Source organism: Streptopelia decaocto (genome assembly GCF_964273445.1).
Source record: "Streptopelia decaocto genome assembly, chromosome: 16".
In the NCBI taxonomy this organism is placed as follows: domain Eukaryota; kingdom Metazoa; phylum Chordata; class Aves; order Columbiformes; family Columbidae; genus Streptopelia; species Streptopelia decaocto.
In genome coordinates, this window is record NC_138671.1 from 1,391,034 (window position 1) to 1,416,955 (window position 25,922).

General features: G+C 55.5%; 1 protein-coding gene across 4 annotated transcripts in view; it reads left to right on the plus strand.

Moving 5' to 3' along the window:
• The window catches only part of SLC39A11 (solute carrier family 39 member 11), a 76,536-nt gene extending 53,207 nt beyond the window's left edge, over positions 1 to 23,329 (plus strand). For all 4 annotated transcript variants that reach the window (XM_082067061.1, XM_082067062.1, XM_082067060.1 and 1 more), the window contains exons 7-10: positions 3,954 to 4,023; positions 20,157 to 20,255; positions 21,350 to 21,508; positions 21,671 to 23,329. In XM_082067061.1, the coding sequence (XP_081923187.1) occupies positions 3,954 to 4,023; positions 20,157 to 20,255; positions 21,350 to 21,508; positions 21,671 to 21,749 (407 nt within the window). In that variant the 3' untranslated portion in view covers positions 21,750 to 23,329. The remainder of the gene's footprint in view (positions 1 to 3,953; positions 4,024 to 20,156; positions 20,256 to 21,349; positions 21,509 to 21,670) is intronic.
• Positions 23,330 to 25,922: the final 2,593 nt, after the last annotated feature.

Consider the following 25,922-nt stretch of genomic DNA (forward strand, 5'->3'; position numbering starts at 1 on the left):
GGTTTCTCCCCAGGACGGCGAGTGGTGGCCGCAGAGCTGGTTCCATGCTCACAGAAGGAGCTGGCGAGGAGCTCGGCGACCCCGCGGGTCCCAGCCCGGGCTGTGCAGGGGGTTTCTGGCCACTGCTGGAGATGGGGAGCGGGCGGCCGAGGGCTCTGATCCCCGCCTGACGCCTGAGCTGCCCTGAATAGGATTTAAAATCACTGCCTGCTTCATTTCAGCTGGTTCTTTCAGCTTGCTGGGCTCTGGCGGACTCGGGTGGTGGGTGATAAGGGGGAGGGTTGATGGGATGGACTCAGCCGTCCCGCTTTCAAGTTGATCCTTTGAACTTCAGGCTCGTGTGGCATTTGCAGCCGGAGATGCTGGGGGTGAGTCCTGCTACGTGAGCGTGGAACGGGTGCTGGGCAGGGCTGGAGCTTCTTGGAAAATGTGTGTGTTTTGTATGTTATCCTCACCCAGGCCTTTGGTATCGGGGCTGGGCTGGAACCGGCAGCACTGAGCCACATCCAGGTGCCCCAGGACCGTCTCACATCTGCAGCTCGTTTTGGCGGCCAGCACCTCACTCCTGCCAAGCAAACCGTCCTCTCCTCCCTGCCGACGAGAAGGGTTGCCCAAAAAGCACCACGCTAGCCATGTGTTTTTGGGCTAATCCAAAGCCCAGAGCCACGTGGTGATGCACCATTTCGGGATCTCCCCTGGTCCCCCTGGGGCTGGAGAGCTGTGGCCTCCCCAGGAGCATCCCAGCGCAGGGTGGGAACACGCAGAGCTTTCCATGGCGACGCGGAGGAGATGGATCTGTGCTGGGCCCCATCCCAGTGCCCATCCCAGCCAATTCCTGTGCTCCTGTGGATCGGAGCAGACGGGAATGTTGTCACTGTCCTCCTGGCTCAACGAGCTGGAACATCTTGTGCTGTTTTGCAGCTCTGCGGTTGGGGCACTGGAGTGAAATGAAAGCAGAATTGAAGGCCGGGTTGTGACAGAATGCTGTGCATGGCCAGGTCCCCTCTGCTGGGTGCTGGGGGAGCTGGGGCGCTCCGGCCAAGCGTGAAGGTGTCGGAGGTGCGCTGGAGCAGCGCGGCTCGCACTCGGTTCCCTCGGCTGGCGTCCTTCTCGCCAGATATTGCAGTAAATCTCTCCCCGGCTGCTCTGCTCAGAGCTGTGGCTGTCGCGCCGTCCTGCGCCGTCACCTTCTGCCTGCCCACAGTGCCTCGATGTGACTGTGCTCGGCTGGCTCTGCTCTGCTCCCTTCCCATGCTCCTTCCCCTTGCATAGTGTTCCCTCTTGGCGTGTCCTTTCCAGATTTTGCACTGGTTGCCTTCCCTGCAAAGATGCTTTTTTGGGCTCGGAACAGCATCCTCGCTAGACCTTGCTGTCCCCTTCCCGCGTGGTCCCCTCCTGCCATGCCCGTGGTCACCGTCCCCTTGCGCTGAGGCTGCGGAGGAGGGAGCTGGTCCTGCACATGGCAGCAGCCAAGAGCTACAGGAGATGGAGGAGGATGGTCCTGGAGATGCTATGGACTCCCCTTGGCTTTGGGGCTGGTGCTGGATGGTCTGTGGTGCTGTGAAGGTGCGCTGGTTTAGACCCTCGCTGCTCAGCTCTTGCATACCAGATACAGTGCATAACAAACCCAATGGATATCACGTTTTTTGCCCTCGCTGCGGTCATCAGGCTGCCATAACACATCCCGTAGCCATCTGGCATGAACAACAGGAGGCTCTGTAGTGACCCTCCAGCACGGTTATCGCTTTTCAGTTTAGGGTTTTGAAGCTTATTTTATTTTCTCGGCAAGCACGGCTTTGCAAGGAGCACCGCAGACTGCCAGGGTTGGAGCTGATCCTTAAGTTAGCGTAGGATTAGTCTGATCCGCGGGTAATGCCTTATCAGGATAAAGCATCTTGAACTGCAAAGCCAAGGAAGCCCAAGAGAGGCAAAATCCTTTTGTTTAGGTTAAATAGATGCATTTTCTTGACAGTGGCGGCGAGCTCTTTCTGTGGTTTAAATCTCTGTGTATCTGCTTGCCTGCCTGCAAAACAGAGTCATTCTGGGGCTTGACACCTTCTCTCAAAGAGGCTGAACCAGTGTTATTGAAATGGTGAAGTTATTGTGTGATCTTGGCAGGCTTTTCTAGAGGAAATATTTGAAACAAATGCCAGCAATGGGTTGAGCGCATCACACATTAGCTGCTATAGATAATTAGAGGCTTCCCCAGCCTCGGCGGTGACCGGGGACGTGCTGTTTCTGGACCACGCGTGACACCAGATTGGTTTGGCTGTGGGGTCCCATTGGATGCTCTGGGCTCATAGAACCACAAGGAAAAGACCTTAAAGATCATTGCGTCCAACCATTAAGGGTCAGCAGCCCCTTGGCCGGTGCATGGTTGTGCTGGTCCTGCCCCGGCCTCTGTGTCCTCCCGTGGGCCGTGGGGACCTGGCCAAGCCCATGGCAGAGCCGCCGTGTCACCTTGTCCTCCCCTCGGGCTGCAGCTTCCACCGGCGGCTGCTTCTCCCTTTCCAAACAAGCCCTTCACTACACACCATCTGTTGATTTTAATTTCCCATAATTTGTTTCCATGTATCTGTGGTTTGTACTTTCATTAATTGTGCTGCTGTTTCTTATTCCATGACACTTGCTTTGCAGCAGGGAAACCATAGTGGTTTTCCCCCGTCAAAGCTATTTTTGTAATTCACACAAATTAGCAATTTCGTCCCTTGAATTTTGCTCTCTGGGCGAGTCTCGCTTCAAAACAAATCTTTGGGAAGATCATCACCAGACCCATTTGTGCAGAGCTTCATTACATCCTCACAGCCGCACTGAGCACGACCAGAAAACGTCTTTTTAAAGATCCATCCCCAAAGTTTCCTTAAGTGCAGAGCAGCGTCCTTCGAAGCCATCGCCACCTGCAGCCCCTCCGGCCGTCACAGCCCCCACAGCTCCGCTCCTGGCTCTTTTACTCCATGGTTTAATCCCCCAACCGTGGTGTTTTAGGGACAATTTGGAGACTCCTTGCCCCGTCACCCTGTAGGTGGGTTGGCGGCTGCTCCCGTTCCCCTCTCTCCATCCCGAGCCGTGGATCCTGGCTCTGAGGAGCTGTTGGCCGTTGTGGTTCCCCACGCTCAAGGATGCAAATGCCATGATTATCCAAGTTAGTGCTGCTTTTTATGGTGTGTTTCCAAGGCAACGGGAAATTCAGGAGCCCACAAACACACTCACAGGCCTCTTCTTCCCAGCCCTTCCTCTCCAGCACACAGGTAAATATCGCGGTGACATTTGCCACCTGTTTGAATGCTCCTCTGAGCAGTCCCGCTGTCCCCAGCAGCGGAGCGGGTAATCGGCTCCTTGGAAGGTGTAAAACCCAGAACACGACCGCAAACAGGTTTACTTTTGTTTTCTTTTGAGTGGTTTTTTTCTCCCCACCCACCTTGCTCGTAGGGAAGTGACACCAGGGAAGCTGCAAAAACAAAAATGAGGATTTTGAACAAAGGGAAAACAAAAGTAGCAGCGTTTTGATGCTTTCTGAATACCAGTTGTTTCTCTGGGAGAGAGGAGGGAGCTGTGCCAGCGGGGCGAGGGAGGGAAAAGTTTGGGAAAGGGTGGGAGGGGAGCGGGGCAGGATGGAGCAGTCACCCCTGGAGCTGCAGGGATGAACCCAGAAACCTTCCTAAAACCAGAAACCTTCACAAATACAGAAACCTTCCTAAGACCAGAAACCTTCACAAATACAGAAACCTCTCCTCTCTGTGTTGGCTTCCTGAGAAACTGCTGGCATGGGTTCGGAGTGGAGAATACCCTGGGCAGGCTCTGGTGTTGAGTTTAGATTAAATGCACTTAAATTAAAGTGAGAAGGGTAAGGACGTGGCCCTGAGTCCTGCTCTCCTGCTCAGCCCGTCTTTGTGAAGCGCAGGACAAGGGACGATCTCAGCTCTGGCCTTACTGGTTTTCCCTTCCTGTTTCAGAGGGTCTGGCAGTGGGAGTTGGATTCGGGGCGATTGGAAAATCAGCGTCTGCGACCTTCCAAAGCGCCAGGTAAGCCCCAGCGCCGCTCCGCGTCCATCGGGTTTTGTGTCTTTGCTCTTGGAGGTTGTGTGTCTGTCTGTCCTGCCTCGCTACTGAGCCAGGGTGGTTGGAGGTGCATCGACTGAAACTGGTGTGGAAGCACAACTCTGGGCAGGAGGAGCAGGAGAAATTCCTGGGGCTGTTGCATTATCTTAGTGGTTTTGCTTGTCAGATGTGACAGAGAAATGCTGAGGTTTTCCACAAATGCAACATCTTCAATGGGTGGGAGCAGCTTCCAGAGCCATTGGAAAGCATGTGGTGGCTTTGTTTATCGTTCCTGCCAAGCGGGGCCACTGAAATCTGTAATTGGTGGCAATAAAGACGCTCAGCGCTCCCGACATCCCTGCTCCTGACATCCCTGCTCCCGCATCCCAGCATCCCTGCTCCCGCATCCCTGCTCCCGCATCCCTGTGCAAAACCTTTTGTGCTTCCCTCCAGGACTGGTGTGAAACGGGGGGTTCATTCAGCTCCTCCAGACTGCCTGGCTGGGGGTTTGGGCCTTGGGTGCCACCGGGAGCAAAACCTGGCCGTGCAGGGTGGGTGACGCGGGGACAACGCGGCTGCTCCCCGTGCCAGCCTCCCCGTGCCGAGCTGGAACTGGGCGGACTGGGAGCGTTGCTGAAGGGATGGGAGGAGGGGAGGAGGCCGGTGGGAGCTGCCTGGGCTCTGGAATTGCTGCCGGCACCTCTCGGTGGCTGGATCGCGAGCGGCTCTTTCCTGCCAAGGCGCCTCGATGTGCTGATACCAAATGCTTTTTTCTGTTTGAATTTCACCCTGGAGGCTCGTGGCTTGCTGTGTTCTCCTCGCCCTTTGTTTACCAGCCCCAGGCTGTAATTTATGTGTTTTTGGGGACACGCGGTGTGTCCGGCTCTGTAAATAACCCACCCAGCCCTTACGGCTGGTGGATGGAAGTGCAGTTATGTCTCAGCCACCTGGATCCTGCCGCGGGGTCTGGGGGTCCCGGGGCTGGTTTTGGAGCCCTCCAGGTCACCCAGCCCCTTCTCTGGCCGGGCACAAGCTGTGTTTGCAAAGACACGAGCAAAACCTTGTGTTTGCGATGCCCCGTTGCATCCCAGCTGGCAGCGGCTCTGCTGCCCCAGGCGCTTGGATTGCGGCAGATCCCACCCAGATGGGTGCTGAGAAAAGCAGGATACACCCGCTCGACACACCATGTTTCTCTAACCTTTTGGAATAAAAGCCTCTTCATAAGGTTTGCAGAGGCTCCAGAGATGCTTGAACAAAAGGACTTTTTCCCCGTCAGCTGCTCAGTAGAAGCTAAGAAGCCAGAAGCAGCTGGTTCTTTCTCTGTATTTACAACGGCATTAATCATGTTAGATGAAAGGTGGAGTCTGTGCCATGAAAATACCAATGCAAATGTAGTCAGCTGCGAAAGGAGACAAAATATCTTCATTGCCATCAATCTGTCTGTCACTGTCACCTGCGGGCAGCCCGAAAGTCGCTCCGTGTAGCTGCTCTGCTGTGAAGCCATTTGGAAATATCCAAGAGTAGAATTCTAGGTGGCTAATTTGTGTTATGGAGGCTTAGAAAATAGCAGTGGAATGGTATTTGATGTAAGCAAATGTGAAATATAGAGCTAAATCTTTTGACGCATCCAAAAGCTGCTCCTTGGCCAATCTCAGCTCTTAGGGGACACGACAGTTGTGATTGTGTCCATTATTTTGTAATAGAGCTTTAATGAAACATCTGCGTGACTCGGTTTACCTCCTCCACGCTGCTCCGGCGTCCCCCTGGGTGTGAGTAACGGCGTGAGCACCGAGCTGGGCTGAGCTGCAAACCTGGAATCGTGCACGAGTATTGCTGAACACTCCATCGCTCAGAGCCCGAGCTGGAGCCGCAGGTGCCCGGGGACGCTCGCAGGGGCTGGGACATGTTCCCAGGGTTGGCTGTGACTTGCCCACGCGAACCAGAGAACTTTCCTCGCAGTTTTGTGCTCGATGAATAGATGCCGGCTCGCTCTGGGGAGCGCTGCCCGACTGCATCGCTCCCAGAGGGGTGCGCGCTTGGCGGGAGCCGGAATTCACGCCAGGTGGCTGTAGGGCTGTGCGACGCAGCCGTGCTGGATCCCCAGGGGCTGCTTTTGGAGCCACGGGCTTTGCAATAAGCAGCGTGTTTGCGGAGAGGCAATTAGGAAGATGGGCAGAGCACCGGCCGCTCTGCAGCGGCGACGCTGGGGTGTTGCAAACAACCGGGTGCTGCTCTGGGCTGGGTTCTTGAGCACGTTCTGGTGAACCTCCGTGCGCCAGAGCAGCTCAGGGTGGGTGCTGGGTCTCTGCTGCCTCCGCCATCCGCCGCTGTCCCAAGTGCTTTGGTTTTCTCACGTAGCGCAGTGATTCTCCCCGGCTTTGCTGGGGTGAGGGTCAGCACCCCGCTCCCGATGCCGTGCAGGGATCCCGTGGGGATTTCCCTCAGGACTTTCCCCCGATGGCAGTTGGAGGGTTTCTGCCCTGGCCAAGGGCTCAGCCCCGGCTGAGTGTAGTGAGGGAGCATTTTGGGGTTTTTTGGAGCACCGTAGGGCTGGGGGACGCTGTGGGGACAGGGCTGGCTGGGAGCTGTGGGGCTGCTGAGCCCCGACACAGGCGGTGCAGGCAGAGCAGCAATGGTCTGAATCAAGGGGGTGCTTTGAGGTTTAACCAAAAAAGGATGATTAGGAAGCAGTGGGATTCTTGCCTTTTAAAGCACTTGGTGCTTTGCACGTGCTGGCATCACCTCTGCCATTCCCTGATTCTCCTGCCTCTTACCTCTGGGCTTGCAGGATCCGTCCCTCCGCTCTTCTCCATCACCCCAGGCTCCCGGAGCTCTGGGTGCTGCCTGCGCGGCCCCTGCCTGCGCTCGTCCGCGTTTCTTTGCTGCCACCGGGTGTGCAGGCTCCGTTCCTGCGATCTCGCTCCTCCGCCGGCTCCAGGGCTCACCCTCGGATCACAGTCCCCGGCCTTGCCACTTGTTTCGCTTATGGTTTGTGGTGTGGGGAGAACCCGCTTTAGTTGACCTGTCAGGGGATGCTGGGAAGCACAGTCCTGTGTCCGAGGAAGGTGGGATCTCGGCGGTGGGGCTGGTTCTTTGCTTTTGTGCTCAGGTGGGCATCGGTGCTGCTTTGGCTGGGCAGCACGCTTGAGCCTTTTTCAGAAAGCTGGGTTGTGTTTTATGGAAGCTTAGACGGGGCTTAGGATGAGCTAATGGCTGCTTTTGGGGTGTTACCAGTGGGGTGCTGAGCTGCTGCTCTTCCTTGGGCTGGAGTGGGATCCTGGGGAGCATCCCTGGTTGCTGTGGAGCATCCCTGACTTTTGCAGAACATCCCTCCTTGGTGGGGGGCATCCCTCCTTGTTGGGGGGCATCCCTCCTTGGTGGGGGGCATCCCTCCTTGGTGGGGAGCATCCTGCTGCAGGACTGCGGTTCTCCTGCCCAGTTCCTCACAAGGATGAAAACATCAGAAAGTCCCACGGGCTGGAAATAGCATCTCAGGACAAAGCTGCTAGGGTGACAGAAGAGGAGCGAGACCCCGTACAAGTGCACAGGGAGGAGCCGTGCCCGGCGTGGGGCACACGGGGAGCCCGGAGGGGACGGTCCCCTCAGATGTGAGCGGGGAGGCGTGAGCCGCTCCTGGCTGCCTTCCAGGCAGGAAGGTAAAGAGAAGGGCAGCCGTGTCTTAAAAAAGCTCTTTTGCCTCCCCCTCTTTGCACACTGTAGCGCGGGGGAGTAAACCCTCTCCACCTTGTGTGGCTGATTTAACAGGAACCAGATGGAGCTGGAGCTGCTGAGATGAAGAGGGGCTGGATTTGCGCGTCCCTCGGCTGCTCTGGGGTGCGGGCAGGGGTGCGGGCAGGGGTGCGGGCAGGGCTGTCCAACCCTATGCTTTGGTTGGAAACACAAAAGCCGGAGGGAGATGGAGTCCCTGGGGATCTCTCTTTTTCTCTCCCTCCACATCAGAGGCTCCTCCTTTGAGGAGCGGCACGAGGGGCTGGTTATCCTCTTCCCCACCTTGCCCAGTATGCCAGAACATAAAATATAAAAAAATATGATTTCAAGTGCAGCAGTGTTTTCAGGTCCTGGGTAACCAGCAAGGCCTGAATTTGACAAGAGGGATCATTTAATTTTAATGTTAACTGGTGCTGCGAGCCGTCCCCAGCCCAAGGGGCTTCTGGCTTTGCCGCGGTATGTGCTGGACTGACCGTGACGGGCAACTCCTGCCTCGTCTGGAAAAGCATTCACCTCCTTTGGTGTTCATTTGCTGGGTTTGTTTCACTAAACACCTTTCCGTGCGATGGTTTGAACAGCCGAGCCTGGTGCTGTTAATATCTGTTATATTCTGCATTTTTATTGCTTTGTGTGCTGGGGGGTCTGGGCACCTTCCCCATGCTCCCGACACGGATGGGGCAGAGCCGCTTCTCTGCTTCTTCCGTCAAAAATAGGAGATGGATTAGAACTTAAAAGTGAATAACTAACTTGGCTGGTTGCAGGCAAGAAATACCTGCAAGTTTGACTTGAACTGAATAGACAGAATGAAACACAGACAGAATGCACTTCTCCAGAGGTGCATTTTAAAATCCTGCCGTGTTTCAGGGCAGAAAGCTCCTGTCCCCGCTGCTGAGCGGGAGCGCGCAGCGCGGCCCCTGGGCTGCTCCTCTCCCGGCGGACACTAGGGGGTAACATCCATGTTCCAAACAGCCTTTTCTCCGCAGATTTGAGGCCAGTCCAGTGTCTCACGGGGCTGTAGGACAAGCCCCGGGTCTAACGGGACTCCCAAATGTGGCTTTTGTTGGTGGGCAGACGCCCAGCAGAGGGCTGCTCCATCAACAGCGGGAGAACGGTCAAATAGGCGAAACCGATATTGAGTTAAACGCGGTAAATCGCTCTGAGCAGATGCTGTATATAAAGGGGCTACAAGTCGGAAAAATCAAGTGAAATGGTTGGTTAAGTCATGGGTGGTCTGGGCACTGGGTCCTCCTTGGATACCGGGGATGCAAATAATTTAGAGAGGTTAAAAACGCTGCAGGGAAATGAGTGGTGAACTCTGCCTTAGGACGGAGCCGAGGACATTGAGGGGCGAGGGGCTGCGGGGTGTTCGCTGCTGCCTCTGGTTTGGAGCAGACGGAGTCTGGGGGGCTCTGTGGTGCCCATGGCCGCGCTCCCTGCGATGCTGGGGGTGAGCGTGGAAGTGATATAAACAGATATATGATTTTTCCCCCGATGATGCTGGTTTTGTTTCCTCCACCGCAGCACAATGGTTCCCATTCATCGGCCCTTTTTGCTGGGAACGCTGGCCTTGTTTTGGGCTGTTGTGCCCACAGATTGTTTCCTGTCCAGCTTTGGTAAAACAGACAGAAAAGAGGCTTCGAGTTGACAGGCAGACTTTGACTATGGCTTGGAAAATATTATTCCATGGGACAGCCCGCGCCTCCCACGCTGTGTCTCTCAGGCTGGGAAGAAAAAAATAGGCTTGATTAATGTACGGAGATTGAAACCAGGCAAAAATTTTATACTGTGTTTTCTTTGAATGAATGGAAATCATTGTGGTCTGAGAGACAGCAGAAGACACACGGGGTTTTTCCCTCGTTCGCACACATGCAGCCTCTGTCTCTCGGTTATGAATAGATCCACAGTGGAGCTAATGAAGAGGCTGCTCGGCTGGGATCACAATGTGGGTTTGAATCCTGACCTCTTTATCAGATCAAGGCCGTCATCTTAGAGTCATCGAATGGAAAACTCCCACCTGTTGGTGGGGTGAGGTGGGGCTGGTCGGGGATTTCCACGGTTCCCGGGCTGCGGAACAGAGCCGCGCTGCCGCCGGCCGCAAAACACAACTGTCGGAAGATGCTTATTAAGCACCTCTTAATTAGCCTCTGCTGAAGGTCGATGTTTATTAATAAGTGAGAGTTAATGAGCTGGGTACGTTTCTCGAGGGCTTTTCTTTTATGAGCGGTGGGGTTGGTTCTAAGGTGCGTTTTCACCATGCTGGTGCTCTGGAAGGGTTTGGTGAGCACAACCAGGATTGTGGCTCCTGAACCTCAGCAGAAGCCTCAGGTGCAGATGTCCCACCCGCACACACACAGATTTGCTTTAAGGGAAGAAATGCACAATTCGGGCAGAAGAACAGTTCTGGGCATTGATGAAATGAGGCTGGCAAAGCCGTGAGGCTCTCTCCGTGCCCATCAGGAAACTGGTTTTATTGTAAATGGGTGTTACGCCTCTTCTAGGTTGTCAGGGAAAGACAGCGGGTGCATGGGAAGCAAGGTGGGTTCCAACTGCTTCCCCCACCCCAGGTGTCTTGGCTTCATCCTTTATCCAGGAAAAATCCTTATCTGTGTGAGTAAGGAAATCATCCTGACAGCACCGCAGCAGCACCCGGCCTGTCCCGGCGCAGCTCCGGAGCGGCCGGCGCTCCCGGCATCTCGCGTGAAAATGCGGTGGGAAAGCTCTGTGGGCTGCGGTGTTGTTATTGAGCTGCCTTCAAAGCCACCAGATGTTTCCCTCAGCAGGAAATCATTTGTTCTCCTGCAGTGCCTGGACAGTCTATTATCCTGCTTCTCATTTTGGTGCAATGCCGGGCGGTTAAATCTGGGGTCTTGCAGCGTTTTGTTGCTCAGCCCCTGATGCGGAGAGACGCGGGCAGGGAGCAGAGACCTTGTTTTCCGGTGCTGGGGTCGGGAGCAGAGCTGGAATGCGTTCCTGGTCCTCAAAAACCATAGCTCGGTTTGATCACAGCGATCCGGGGTGCTGGAGACTGGCTTCAGGGTGAACTGAAGTTGGTGGAGACTTCCCCGGTGCCAAGCAGGTCCTGGAGCCCAGCAAGGACCCTGACCTGCGGTGCCACGGGTCCCCCGGGCCACGGGAAGGTGCTTGTGTCCCAGCGTCGAGCAGATGTGGGGGAGCCGTGCTGAGCCCCCAGATAGAGGGAACCCTGCGTCAGGCAGGGCTGCAGCTGGGAGAGCGGCTCCGTGGTGGTTCTTGGCAGCCAACCACGTCTTGAAGGGTTTACCTTGGCCTCACGATGCTGGTCCTGTCTCCTGCCAGGCTGGGGAGGTTGGGGGGTCCGTTCCCCCATCCCTGTGCAGGGTCAGGGCTCAGCTTGGGGGTCAGCTGCCCTTTTCGGAGGATGCTTTTTCTGCTCTTTGAGTGTCTCAAAGAGTCACTTTGGCCGGGGCTGCTTTTCTGTCGCTCAGCTGTTGAGGGGCAGCTGCTCTTTCCGAGGCCGCCGAGGTCGCTCTGGGCTGGGGACGCTGCCGGGGAGCATGTGGAGGTGCCGAGGAGAGAATGGCGGAGCCACAGAGGGTGCTGGAGCCTGCAGAGGTACCGGGCAGGGCTGGGGGAGATGGGCAGCATCTTCCGAAAGCAGCCACATGGGAGGAGGTGGAGGGGCTTCTAGAGAAAACAGGTGCTTTGTGCTTTCCTGCAATTCAGAAACCAAAATTCACAGCATTGAAGTCAGTGCAGGGGAAACCTGCCCGGGGGAGCAGAATCCCCCGGGCTCTGTGGCCGTGTGTTGAAGGCTCCTTCACCGCATTGGTGCAGGCAGGTTTGGTGGCAACACTCATTGTTCTTTCCTTGCCCCATCCCTTATGTGAACCGGGCTGGTTGAAGGCGCTGGCAGCCCGGTGGGTGTGCAGCCCTGTCCATCGCCTGGGCTGGCGGAGGAGAAGACCCAAGAGAGCAGGTAGATCTCCAGAGCCTGGCTGGGAGCCGGGCTGTTGGCTGCCAATCCCTCGCTGGCTGTTGGCATTTACATCACCATTTGTATAAATAGTCTCCCCTCTTCTCTCTCACTTCTTCCTTCTCCCTTGCTCAAATGTCTAGACCGAGGAGGGTTTTTGGTTGATTTGTAATACTTACGAGAGACAGCTGGCCTCCCGAACAACATCTGGCTCCGTGGAAAGTCTGTGTAATGGTTGCGTTCCCTCTTTCGGTGGTGGTCACTGTGTCTGCAGATACATCCTGAAGGGCAGGGGATGCCCAGAGCAGCTCCCATGTGGAGCTCTTTGACTTCTCACCCTCATGGGAGAGGACTTTGTGGGGAGCTGCCCAGCCCGTTCCTGGGTGTGCTGTTGGCCAGCCGAATGGTTTCTGGCCGAGCTGTGGCTGCGTGCTGCAAGAGCCTTGCAAGAGAAGGATTCAGCTCTGCCTTTGCAAGAACCAATGGAGGGACCTTCCCAGCTCCCCCAGTGCCCCCCTGCCATGAGCAGGGACATCTTCACCAGCTCAGGGTGCTCAGAGCCCCGTCCAGCCTGGCCTGGGATGTCTCCAGGGATGGTTCATCCACCACCTCTCTGGCCAACCTGGGCCAGGCTCTCACCACCCTCAGGGACAACAATTTCTTCCTCATGTCTAGCAATGGCATGTCCTCATGTCATCCTCTGGCATTTTGCAGGAGAGCAGCTGAGGAGGAGCACAGAGGGGTCCTGGGGCCGGCTCTCCGCGGTGGTCCAGGCTGTGCGTGATGCTCCGTATGGAGGATGGACAGCGATGCGATCGCAGCGGGTGCTGGGGAGGATGGGTCAGTCGGGAGGTGAGCACCAGAGCCAACCTGCCCTTGAACCTGGTCCCTGCTCCCGCGGGACAAAGCGTCAGGTGCTGCTCCCTCCCCAGCCCCAACAGCCCAAACCTGCAGGTGTGTGTTCTCCAGGACCTCACCACAAAGGTCCCTCCTGCCCCAGCTTTGATCGGCAAAGTGCACCCGTTCCTGTTCACCTTAAAAGAGAGCAAAGAAAAAAAGCAGAGAAAGAAAAAGCCATTATCCCTGTTTATCTTACCAAGATAATGCCAAACAAGGCTCACTTTGAACACCAGGTTGGGTCTTTGCAGCCCCAGTGGCCTGTTCCTCTCTCTCGCAGCCTGGTTTAAAAATAAACCCTCCGAGGAGGGGAAGCGATTTGAATGAAGACATTGTTACTGTACACGGTGCGATAATGGGGCCTTTTATAGCTACAGCTGTTAGTAAATTGTTTAGTTCCAGGTTTTCAGGCTGCATAAAGGAGCTGCTCTGCCGCTCTCGCTCTTCCCCGGAGCGTTTTAACAGCGATGCTGCAGGAGAGGGGAGAGGAGAAACCGCTTCAGGACTTTTAATTTTGTTCTTAGCTAATGATCCCCACCAGGGTGTAAATGTGGACGCACGGGAATGGTTTGTGAGTCCTTTGGCGCAGCTGTGGCGTGGGAGCGGGGGCGATGTGAGCTCCATCGCCCTGGTACCGGCTGAGACAGGATGGGTGAAACTCGAGGCGCCTGTTTTGGGGCAGCGATGGGGCCATGTGTGCCCCCGGCTGCCCAGCTCTGCAGGACAAGCCCTAAAAATGCCCCCTAAACCATTTCCCTGCCCCAGCTTGTAATTTGCACTGAGATTTCCATGGCATGTGAAATAATCTTCTGTGTGAAACGTGCTTGCAGTTTGAAGATTCGTACAAAAAGGAGAGGGCTGGCGTTTTCGCATGAAGCTATAAACGTTAATTGGCAGGTATTATTGGGAATTTTGATAGGTGGGCCATGATCCCAGCCCTGCTTTTAGACCACCCAGCTTCTGTGTGTGTTTAATTTTCTATGAAATATTTCAACAGCCTTTATAGGGTTCTGTATCTCCCTCCAGCTCCGGCCCTACCTGAGATCAATACAGCCACATCGTTAAATCCCGCTTTATTTATGGGTGTGTCTGTATGAATATGTACAAATTTAAATTTTCCACAGCCCAGCGCTGTTTAAAATGGGGTTAACAAGGGTTAACACATGAGGGTTGTCTTAAGATATTAAAGAATAGGTGATTCTGACTTGTAGGGTCTGAACCGGCACCTCCTGGTGATGGTTGTGTGGAAGGTGCTGCCGGTGGCTCCGTGGTGGCTGCTGGGGACGGGTGATCTTGGAGTCGTTTCTGTCCCAGCCATCGCCTTTGGGAACCGGCTGATGGGTGCGACCTCTCCCCATCCCCAGACTCCTGTTTCTATGGTTGGTGCTGTTCTGCTTGTACCAGTTTGGTGGGATTTGCAGGGCGCCTGGTTCAAATTTAACTCCAGCAAGCGGGGAAGCGATGCTGAGAATGGGACTTGATGTTTTCATCCGTTCATAAGTACCTGTTAACTTTTTAGCTACGTAGGAGTAACTGTGCAAATGGCAATTTGTCCGTGTGCTGGGTTCTGCTTTTCATTAGGTGCCGCGAGAGCAGGCAGGACAGGGGCCATCGCTCCCGGCTATCGCGTCTCCTGCAAAGGTGGTTTTGCAGGGAGCGAGTCCAGCGCTCGGTCACGTCTCCTGCTGGTTTTGCAGGTACCAGCTTGGAGAGCCGGAGCCGGGCACGGCTCAGCCGATGCTGGCGGATCCTGCGCTCACCGGTCGCGTTCACACTCTGGTCTGGCAGCGGTTTAAAGCGCCGAGGCTGCCCGAGCCTTTCCCGCTGCGCAGCCCCGGTCAGAACGCGGCGGAAGAGAGGAGCGAGCAGAGCGCGCGGAGCTCGTGAAACGTGTCTTTGTGCTTCCCCGAGCGGGGCAGACGTGAACTTTTACCCTGTGCGTGAGACTGACTCATAAATCAAACAGTTACATAAATAACCGGGCAGATAAGAATAAAGAATTTAAAACCCCAGAGGAATAAATAGCTCTCGGACAATAGGGAGCCCTCGGTGCGATGCGGCGGTTGGTCTGTGCTGCCGTACCAGCCCCGTGCCCGTCGGCCGCGCACGGCCCTGCTTTCTGTCCCTTGTCACCCACCCCGGATGACGCTGAGGTTTTGAAGTTGCTGTTGCCGGCAGTCACTGCTGTTGGGGCACAGCGGGAGGGGTGGGGGTGTCCAGACTTGTGGGCTTTTTGCTGAGCCCCCCCAGCTTCCCTGCAAGGGGGAGGAGATACCCTGTGGGGCATCTGAGCCCACGCTGGCAGCGCCTGGTACCCAGGGTGACAACCCTCAGTGGCACCGCGTGTCTCCTGCGATGTCCTTGCACCTTCGGCCAGCTGCCTCCAGGGCTTGCCCACCTTTGTGCACCTCAGTTTCCTGGGCCAATGAAGCCATAACGATAACGGGTTGGTGGTTGACGCAGGAAGGGTTCGGGGGCTCGGTCCTCCCCGGGGAGCGCAGGAGGATGCAGCGACTGTGAGATGCAGGAGGAGCTGGCTCCGGGTTTGCTGTCGGTGAAGCGGGATTTGGGAGGGGAGGTGGGAAGAGCCCGAGTGCTCATACAAATCTGGCAGAGCTGTGTGTGCTGTGGGCAGGACACAGAACACGCCAACACACCAGAGGGAATAAAAAAGAAGTCCTGCGTGTTTTAGCTCGGTGATATAACCTGAAGATGGAACCAGCTCGGGCACGTGGATGTGTTTGGGTGCTTCATGCACAGACCCATCCCTGTCACCTCGGCTGGTGCCGCTGGCCGGGTGACGCAGCTCTCGGAGCCCCGGCCGTGGGGAGGGGAGGAGAAGATGTGGAAGTGGCAGCGCCGAAAGGGCCACGTTCCGGGGAGCAGGTGTGTTCCCATTGGGATGTGCAGCCGTGCGGGGCTCAGCAGAGCCTGACAAGAGCACTCCCCATCCCAGGAGCCACTCAAACCCGTCCCTCCCTTCTTGTGCTTTTGTGGTTCTCGTTGGGGATGGGTGTCTGTGCAACTGTCCAACCTGTTCCTGCCTCCTGATCTTTTGTGCCACAAACTCTTTCCTGCCACTTCTCCTCTTCCCTTTGCTTCCCTCCAGCTGTACCGGCCTTTGTGCCGTTTGGAAAGCAGCTCGCTCGTGGTGTGGTTTGGGTGGAGGTTTTGCTCTTGACGTCCAAATGGAAACAGGGTGCCTATTTTTTTCAGATTTCACTCAGATATAATTTCCAATCTGTTTGTACATCTGCGTAACTGGGAAATGGTGCAGTGTGTACCAGCCTGGTTGTTCCTTTCCCACTGGGGAGGAGACCTGAGGGGTTTTGGGCTCGAGGCACCGTGTGATGGGGCCACACGCTGCATCCCCTGCATGGGATGGGGCCACACATTGTGCATTTCTGCGTTCCCATGGGCATCAGGGCTGGTGGGTGCACTCAGGAGGACGAGACGCTGTAGGTTTGTATCCACTATTTTTTTTTCTTAGATAATTTTGAGTGTTTGAGATGAAAGATACTGTATTATCAAGGGGAAATTTGTGGGAGTAACATCCTCCCACCTGCTTTTACACATTTGGCTTTTAAAACACCCATCACTTAAAGCAGTGGGAGCAGCCGTGGATGGGTCTGGCTGTTTGCTGGGGACCGGAGCATGGTCCAGTGGCCATGGGGCTGGCGGAGGGGACTGTGGCCACCCCGTCCCCCCACAGCTCCCCGCGGTCTAACAGGTGGGACAGGATTGGGGGAACGCGGCGGCTCCTGCGCCGGCCACCGAGCTCCTTCCCACCTGCGAGTCCTGATCAAACACCTCGGCGGGCGGCCCGAGCGGGAGCCCTGATGTAATCCCGGGAACCCAAAACAATCGGCCCTTTCATGGCACGACGATAACAATCAAAACAGTATGTAAGGGCCCTGCCATGCAAGAATACACATGCACATTATACACTGGAGGGAATTGAAAGCTGTAGTGAAAAGGGGCTTGTTAAGAATATGTAGCCTGCTTTCATAATCAGTTTGTAAAAGAATAGGCCCTTGAAAACAAGGGTTTAGGCTTATAGAAGGCTTTCTGTGCCTTGACCTTGCAAATATGCAGAGATGCCAACTTTTTTTTGAAAGTGAACTTGCAGTCCCCCAGCGTGGTGCCATAGCAGTTGGCAGGCGAGCCGGGGGTAGGAGGTCCAGCCCCGCGCCGCTCCCGGGGCACACGGAGCCCGTCCCTCTCACCATGGGGAGCTGGTCCTCGGTGCAGCTCCACCGCCATGCCGTGGTTTCACCTTTTCTTCCTTCAATCTGCAGCCCTGGGCTGTGCTGCAGCGGAGGATGAGCCAGCGCAAGGGCAGAGCCATCTGTCCCGTGAGACCCGGTGGCACTGGCACTCTGCAGAGCTCGCGTGTGGGTGGCACGTGTCCCAGTGACGGTTCTGGTCCCAGATCAAGAAGGTTATGGAGGACGTCACTGTCTTCAGCCCCGTTTTATAGGTGGAGAAGCACAGGCAGAGAGATGGGAGAGGTAACATGTCCAGTGCACGTTGGCTTCTTGATCCTTAATGCTTCCAAGGACACTTGAGGCCATTGTGCCCAAATGGAGGAGACACACAAGTGCCATTCCTGCCTCGGCCAGGGTGCCGGTGGCAGAGCCGCTAACGGGACACGCACGTCCCCAGGGAGAGTCCGGTGCAGTTTGCCCCGGGCTGCTCTCTCTTTACATCGATACGTGTTGGTGGGTTGGGGATGAGCCGCAGGTCATCCCCCTTCTCTGCAAAGTGTCTCCTACCTGTACATGGGTCACCCATCAGACAAGACGGGATCTCCTTCTAACACCTCTTTACCGGTTATTCCCCACCCTCCTCGCTTCAGAGACCCTCACGTCTCCAAACATTTCATTCTGACAGTTGTCTCTCTGGCTGCGTTGGCTCCTGTCCCCGTTGTCAACTCCGTGTCCCGTAGCTCGCCGCGGGCACGTGGAGGTTCGGCTCCCCTGGGCCAAGCCGCCCCAGTCCAGCTTTGTGCATCTGTTTTACAATGTGTTTCTTTGCAGTCGGGGGAAGCCTTCCAAGAATCCCCACCTATTTCCGTAATAAGGACGCCTTTGTTTTCCCCGTACACAATGCAGCTTTGATTCCGTCGCTTTCTCACCGGCCGCGTTGCCGTCAGCTCGACACTGGAGCTATGAGAAGGTGTGAGGTGTGCGCGGCGAAGGGGGAGAGGAATGTCCCCTGGGATGGTTTCATTTCACGGTGGGGGTGTTGGAGGTAAATCTGCTTTGCCGTAGCACCTGGACATCTCCTGAGATACCGCAAACAGAGGTGGCCTGAGCAGCGAGTGGAGGCACCTTCATGCTCTGAACTGAGGCAAAGCAAATAGGAAGGCTTAAGTGTTCCTGGCCTCCATGATGTCATGGAGGTGTCCTTGTCCTGATGAGATTAGTGTCCCTGCAAAAGGCTCAAAAGGCCCCAGAGTCTAAGAAATGTTGAGGCAGAGCTGCGGTGGGAGGAAGGGTTGATGTCCTTGGGGTGCAGGAGGGTGGTGAGCAGAAGACTTTGTAGGCCAGGAGATGACACGGGGACCTTCTCAGCCTGATGCTGAGCCCAGAAGGTCCGTTCTCCCCTGTGGGTGTTCCAGGTCAGAAGAAACCCCACATGCATGGACCCCTGTGTTCAGGGTCTTTGCTCTTGCCGTGCTGCACACCAGAGCTCTGTGTTCCTGCACCCCATGTCCACCCGACGGCTGGCACCCACGCAGCGTGATGCCAGCACCCGCTTTTCTTGGGAAAACGGGTTAAAACCTTGCCCTGGGAGGGGACACGTGTTGCTGTTGCCCTGCTGAGGGCTGGGGGGTGGCCGGGGAGCAGCGGGTCCGTGTTGCTGCTGGATCGCACTCTGCGGGCTGTTTGTCTCCCTTTCCCCTGTCGCTTGGGCTTTCTCTCCCATGGCGTGAGGGGTCAGCACGGGGTCCCCCCTCCTGGCAGGACAGGGGGTGAGGGGCGGCTCACCCCCCATCCCATACAGACCCCACCATTCACACCTCCCTCTCCCACCCCGTTAATTTGTTGTGGTCGGGGCCAGTAATAGCTGCTTTGTGCGAAGGCGAGGGAAGGAGGAAAAAAAACCAACCCAGCGCACAGACAGCGGCTCCAGTGTTTTCTAAAAGGGATGTTTTTCCCCCTCCGTTCTCTCTCTCTTTCCCTTGAATGTTTTTGATTGTAATAGCCTGTCCTGGTTAGGGAAACCCACAGCCTCTCCCCCTTCCCCTCCCCTCTTCTGTAAACCCTGCTAGAAGTTTAAACAACCCAGAGAGATTTTTTTCTCACCAGTCTTATTTTACTAATAGGAAACAAGTGTTTAAAGCAGCAAAAGGAGCTCTCAGCTGCCGGCAAAGGAACATCTGACCTTGTGGAGAAGCTGCGGGTCCCGCTCGGAGCCGTGGGCTGGGGCAGGTCCCAACCTGTCCCTCACTGCTGGAGCTTTGAGCCCCATGGGACGGTCTCGGTGTCCCCCAGGGATGGGCCGTGACCAGTTTCGCCAGCACACACCAGCAAAGCCACGATGGGAGAAACGCTCTGACTGTGGAGCAAGTTATCGTTTGCGCTCGGCGCAGGGAGCCCACGCCATGAGAAATGAGCCCCGTTTGCTTTGGTGCTTGCAACACTTTTGTTCTTTGAGTGAAAGAGGAAAAAAAACCAACCCATATCCCATTTTCTTTTTCACCAAAAATTCCAAAACTCACGGTGAGCTGGAATGGAGGGAAAGGAGCGTTCCCGAGGCGGGAGCAGATCCCGGTGGTGCCGGGAGCAGCTCGACGAGGTGCCGGCACACGGGCTGTGGATCCACCAAACCCTCCCGCTGCGAATCCACCTCTGGTGAGCACCGGCTGCTCCCAGAGCTGTTCCCCGTCTGGATAAGCTCCTGGTCCCACAGGGCGCTCTGGAGGTGGACGCTGAAATAGCTACCGGGTCTAAGTATGGAAGGGGAGAGGACAAGTGAGGAGAAACCTCACCTAACTCTGGACATCCCTCCAAACCGTCCCTCGGCTGTCAGCTCTAAGAGCTGTGTTTGCTGCTGCTGGCGACACGGGGCTTTACCTGGAGTGTTTTGAGTTCATCCTGCCTGCCTTCCCAACCCCTGTTATCAGACTTCTTATCTCAGTGGTTCCCACAGCCGCATCCCTCCTCCCGTGTTACTTTGATTGCCCCAAAAGCCGGGTCCAGGGATGCTGCAGCTCCTGGGATGCCTCAGGTTGGAAACTCCTCGTCCCTGGCCAGGTTCCTGCTCCTCCATCTGGTCCCTGTCGCTCCCAGCGCTGGTGCTGAAGCTGATGAAATGCTGCAGAGCTCTTTGGAGATGAAATTTGCTGTGTTCATGTTAAATATTAGCATGACGAGCCGCAGGGCAAGCTGTGCTTCCATTCCAAAGGCAGATCTTTAATAATGTTGTCTTTTTCCCCTCGCTGCCAGCAGCCTGCCCCAGGCTGTGCTTTGCACGTTATATATATATTTATATATGTATGTCTCTGTATATTTTTGCTTTTTTGTTTGCATAGGAACTTAGCGATCGGGATTGGGATTCAGAACTTCCCGGAGGGGCTGGCCGTCAGCCTGCCCTTGCGCGGTGCTGGCTTCTCAACATGGAAAGCGTTCTGGTAAGCTGAGCTCCTTCTCAGCCACGCTCCTGGCGAGCAGGTGCCTATAGATCTCCACCCCGTATACATCCGTGTTGCTTGGTCCGAGCGCCCAGCTCCCGGGGGATTCCTCGGTGATGCCGCTGCGTCACCCCATCCCGCTTCAGCTGAGCTCCCCAAATCCTGTGCTACACAGGGTGGGTTTTTTAGATTATTATTATTTAAATGTTGTTTCATTTTTTTCCTCTCACTTCACTCTGGGCTGGATTTCAAACCCACTTTTTTCTTCTCCTCGAGGTGAAAAAGCCAAGGGCGCGAACCCTGCGAGCGCGGGGCCGTGTTCCTGCACGTGCGCCGGCTGATGGATGGGGGGCCGGGGGGAAGCTGCTTCCGCTTTGTTTTCTTTCCCTCCCACCCACGTCCCGTTCAGTGGGTGCTGGGACTTGCACTGGGCTCGCTGCTGCTGGGAAGGGAGTTCCCATGGTCCGGGGAGTTAAAACGGCCTTAGAGGGAAAGAAAATGGGGAGGAAGAGCACAATTTCATAGAGTCATTTTGGTTGGAAGAGCCCCTCAAGATGATTGAGTCCAACCATCACCCCACCCCCGGCACTGCCCCATGTCCCTAAGAACATCACCTCTGTGTCTGCTCAACCGCTCCAGGGACGGTGACTCCAGCACTGCCCTGGGCAGCCTGTTCCAATGCCCCACAGCCCTTTGGGGAAGAAATCGTTCCCCAGATCCAACCTCAATCTCCCTTGTTTGTCCTCCAACTTGAGGCCATTTTGTCCTGGTGCCCGATGCCCTCTTTGGGACTGAGCTGTGCTGGTTGGAAATGTTTCCTCTCTGAGCCATCCCTGCCCGTGAGCTGGATGCCCAAATCCTGCAGAGCTCTCAGGAGAAGGAATTAGATTTCATCTTAATTCCCTTCCTAGACAAATCAGCCAGGTTTGGTCAAATCACCGTCATTGCTTGTGTCAAATCATCCAGGTGGCTCGGCTTGGTGTGGCTGGGTGGGTGACGTCCTCCCGGGCACCCTGACCCTGGGGGAGATGTGGGGACAGGGGGCAGAGCCCCTCAGCCCTGGCTCCTGTGCCTTTGAGTGGGGATTTTTGCAGGTACGGGCAGCTGAGCGGGATGGTGGAGCCCTTGGCCGGCGTGTTCGGTGCCTTCGCCGTGGTGGTGGCCGAGCCGCTGCTCCCCTATGCCCTGGGCTTTGCCGCCGGAGCCATGGTCTACGTGGTGATGGACGATATCATCCCCGAGGCACAGACCAGGTGAGACCCCGCGGTGACAGTGGTGGTGCATAGACATGGGGGAGGCACAGGGGAGGCTGGAAGACCCTTCGTTGCCCAGATGAGATATAAAGCAGCGCTTCCCCAGCCAAAAAGCCGGTCCCGGCTCCCCAGAGCTCACACCATCCCCTTTTGTCCCTGCAGTGGCAACGGGAAGCTGGCGTCCTGGACCTCCATCCTGGGCTTCGTGGTGATGATGTCCCTGGACGTTGGGCTGGGGTAGGACAGCGCCCGCTCCGCAGGGGAGACACAGAGCCACGTGGAACTGGACATGCATTAACCTCTAGACTTTTTTTTTTTGTATATATATTTTTTTGGATCTGGTTTGGTGTTGATTTCCTATGATTTTATATCTCTTCCTCCCCTCCAATGTCATGTCGATGGTTTTCAAAGCACAAATACGGGTGGTTCCTCGCAGGTCCTGGTTTCCTTTCGCCACCAGATTTTTCTTTTCCTCTCGGGAGGGTTGTTGGATGAAGCATCAGTCGGGCTGCAGGTTACCCCGTCCCTTCCCCCGCGCTGGGCTGGTTCCTCTTAGTCTGGGTTTTCATCATCTTTGTTCCGTAGAAGATTAGAAACTCCCTGTGGTGTGTTTGGGCTGGTCCGTGGTTGAGTACCGAGGTGCTTGAATGGAGCGAACTCCTTACGCTGCTTTGGAAAGGCAGGGAAAGCTTTAGGGCAGGATAACACGGGCAGTGCTCTGCGGGACCGCAGGTCTTGTGCATCCTGCTGGTCCTCGGGAATGGTTTTGGGTATTATATTAGTTTTAATGGATGCAAATAGTCCAGGCAAATAAAAATGAATTTTCTTGGGATGTTTGTGAGGGAAATATCTTTTCCTAAATTTGTCTCTGAAGCGGGGCATTGATCCAGCGCATTGTGTCCAATACCTTGAGGTTTTCTCTTGGAAAAAAGAAAAAAGGCAATAAGAATATTTGCGTTTTTAGCCTGTCCTCTCTGGAAAGGCCGGGCGTGCTCAGGCAGGTTGATGATGTGCTCCATGACGGGTACAGCAGGATGCGTTTCCATATGGGTGACTGGCTGTACCGAGCGACGGCTGGTTTACGGCAGCTGGTTCCAATGGTCCATAACCCCCACAGCCCAGCGCAGGTTGTTCCCAGCGATGTCCCCGGTCACACTCCACCTTGCAGAAGAGCCCGGAGCTGCGGCAGGAGCCGAGCGCGCCGGGAGCTCTCGTCTTCCTGCGCAGCAGCGGGATGGAACAGCTCATCAGGGTGGATCAATTATCCCACCCGAAGAGCCAGGAACATGCACCGCGTGCCCCTGTCCCCCCACCCCCTGCTTGCCAAGCATCTCCTGTCAAACGGCTGTTCCCGAGCGGGCAGGATCGTGCCGGGGATGCGCTTGAGCGAGGAGCAAAGCCTCGAAACTGGAAGGATGCTGCAAACCCTCTCCCTCTGCACTAAGGATGCTTCTCCCTTTGGTCAAAAGGGTTTTGTTAGACCCTTCTGCAGGAATAACTGGATCATCACCCATCTGCTGCCTGCAGCTCAGGCCGGGGGGCTCGGGGGGAGCAGGGCTGCAATGTGGGGTCACAAACCACCATTGCGTCCTGCTGGAGAAGCTGCAGGGAGGGCGGCCAAGGGGAACAGGCTTGAATAAACTAAGGAATAAACTAAGCTAGAGCCATGCGTTCCTGTTTGGTTCTTTTTCTCTTGGTTGGATTTCATTTGTACTTCATTTGTGTGTCACTGTGGATGATGCGAAACTGCTGTTTGCCAATGGATTTGACCTTTTAACTGTGATTGGTTTCAATAAATGGGAAATTCAGAGTTTGCACTGATTTATTTGGGTGCTGTAAAGCTGCACCTTTGCTTCTCCTCCCTGTGTTCTGTTACGTTTCTTTTCTCCAGCTTAACTGTTCCTGGCTTGTCCAAGTTGCCCTGTGGCCACTGTGGCAAAGCTGAGCAATCTCCCACCGCTCTCCACCTCATTTCTGGGCACACTAGAAGTGTTTGTAAAGCGTTTAACCCTCTGTTTTCAGCCAAAAGCCTTTGCCGGAAACTTAAAAACCTCAGGAGTGTCCACAGGTCGGGATTTTTTGGAGACTTGTGTATTTTCTTCTTCGATTTCTGGCGTGTGGTGTAAGTTGGTACAAAAAACCCCCACGTTATACATTTAAAGGCAGCCTTGTAATCAGGTTGTTGCGAGATAATATCACCTAAGGCATTTAATCCTGCTTAAGATGTAGCCAGTTGAGGTAATTATGTACATTGGACCTGTAGGAGGGTGATGCAGAAAGCACGTATGAAGATCTTTTCTGTTTGTACCCTGGAGGCAAATGAAATTATATATCTATGCCTTGGGACGCTTGAAAAGCTGGCGGGTGTGCCGGCTATGGAGCTGGGGCTGGGAGAGCTTTGCCCAGCAAAGTAGATGTGAAAAAGCCCAGCAATGCAACACTGGGTGTATTTTGCTGCTTCTCTTGTGCTGCTGCTGCTTCTTTTGAACCACCGAGACATTTCTGCCTTGCAGAATGATGATTCTGCCCCGCAGAATGACCGTGGGCACGGTGTGTGATGGGGCGGTTCATGCTGGTGGGATTCGGTGGAGGGGCAGGGGAGCGCGCGGTGGCTGCGGAGGCTGCGCCGGCTCGGGCGTGCGGCGCCGTACGCGTGTTTGCCGGCGGATTAGGGCTTTGGAGAGGGGATTATTTGGAGCTGAGAGCGTGGAACACAAAGCGTTGAGCTTCTCCCTCCGGGGATGTGGCTGATCCATCCTGCCTGGAGTCGCGGTGCGAGGAGAAAGCGCCGTCCCCTTTGCTCCGGGCAAATCCCACCTTGGTGCCATGCCAGGCAGCTCCGGGTGGGTGCCAGGGTGGCACGTGGGGACACGGAGGTTGTCACCGTGGCGCGACGCCTGCTCGGCTGCTGCTCTTCCCTGGAGCGAGCGCGGTGAAGGGCCGCGGTCACGGTTGTGCCACCGGGCAGGGGTGGCCGCCTTCCTTTCCCTGCGCCGTCGTGACACGGCGCACGTCACCCCGTGCCCGGTGCCGTGACTCAGGGAGCAGGAATGGGCGGGTGAGCCCGTCCGTGGGCGCCGGGCGCTCGCCGGGGTGCCGGGGAAGGTGAAGGCGGCTGCGGTTTGCAGGGCTGGGCGGGGACAGAAAAACCCCGAGCGAGGGCTTTGCACGCAACCGAACAATAATCCCATTATTAGGGCTCATGCCGTCAAACAAAACACAGCACAAAACATTACTCGGGCTTGCGAGATGCGCGCCCAGGGTAGATTGTAGCACCTGAGTCATTGCTTGTAAAGGAATGGATTTCACCTCCCTCCCCTCCCCTCAGGAAAGAAACAATTCAAACCTGAAGACAAAATGACTTCTATTCTTTGTATGCGGACTTTGTTGTACTTGGCAACGAAGCTGCAATTAAAATTGAGACGTTCTCTCTCTCTCTCCCGTGCGCTCACACGCAGGCTCTGGAGCAAACGTGTGGCTCCTCTTCCTCCTTGGGCCCCCGGCCCATCGCCCTGGCCATGGACCCCAACCACAGCAGAGACATTATGGCTCAGGGTTCCCTTTCCTAGGGTGGATATTACGGGCTCATTGAGTTTCTCGGGGAGATTTAGTGCCAGTCTCTCTTCTTTGGGATATATTGGCACTTTCCAAGTGTGTGTTTCTAGCCTTGTGCAGCCAAACAGCCCTCGAAAAGCTACAAGCTCGTGTCCATGCTGGTTGCTGGGACTGTAGCTCACAGGTCGCCCCCCGGTTGCCTTTCTCCTGGCTGCTTTACTTAAAAACCCCCCATTTCAGCCGATGGGTGGAAGGTGGTGACTGCAGAAGGTTCCTCTCTGTGTCACAGGGACGTTTTCCACGCGGTTTCTCGTGTGAGGTGGGAAGTGCCGACACGAGGGTGAAACACCATCAGTCCAGAGGGTTGTTCTGAATGGGAGAAGAGGGAAAATTACACACTATGGGATCTGCTTATTGAACAGCACCAATCTTGGGACTTCTTTTCTTGTTTCAAGGCTTTTACAGTGTGGATGGCAGTCGTTACTGTGTCCTAGGTTGAGATTTCTGGGCTATGTTTCTGAGCCTTAGAATCATTTGAGGCATTCTTGAAAGCAGGAAACTGAGCCTGAAGGTTTATTTTAATATAATCTTACAAAATGCTGATGATAACTGAAAAGCTTTTGTGTCCAGAGCTGGTTGGATGGGGGAAACTGTTTAAATCTCTTGCTGTTTCCTTCTCGTGTTCTTACAGGAACAAGGAAAGTGTTGCAGCCCCAACACACGCTCGCTCCCCATCTCCTCCTCTATGATCCTTGTGCTCTGCCTGGAGCAGAAAACAGAACCACCGCTCCAAAACCCCTGTGAAAACAGGAGGGAAGAGAATGGCCCAGATCTGCTTTCCTTTTACTGCAAAATAATT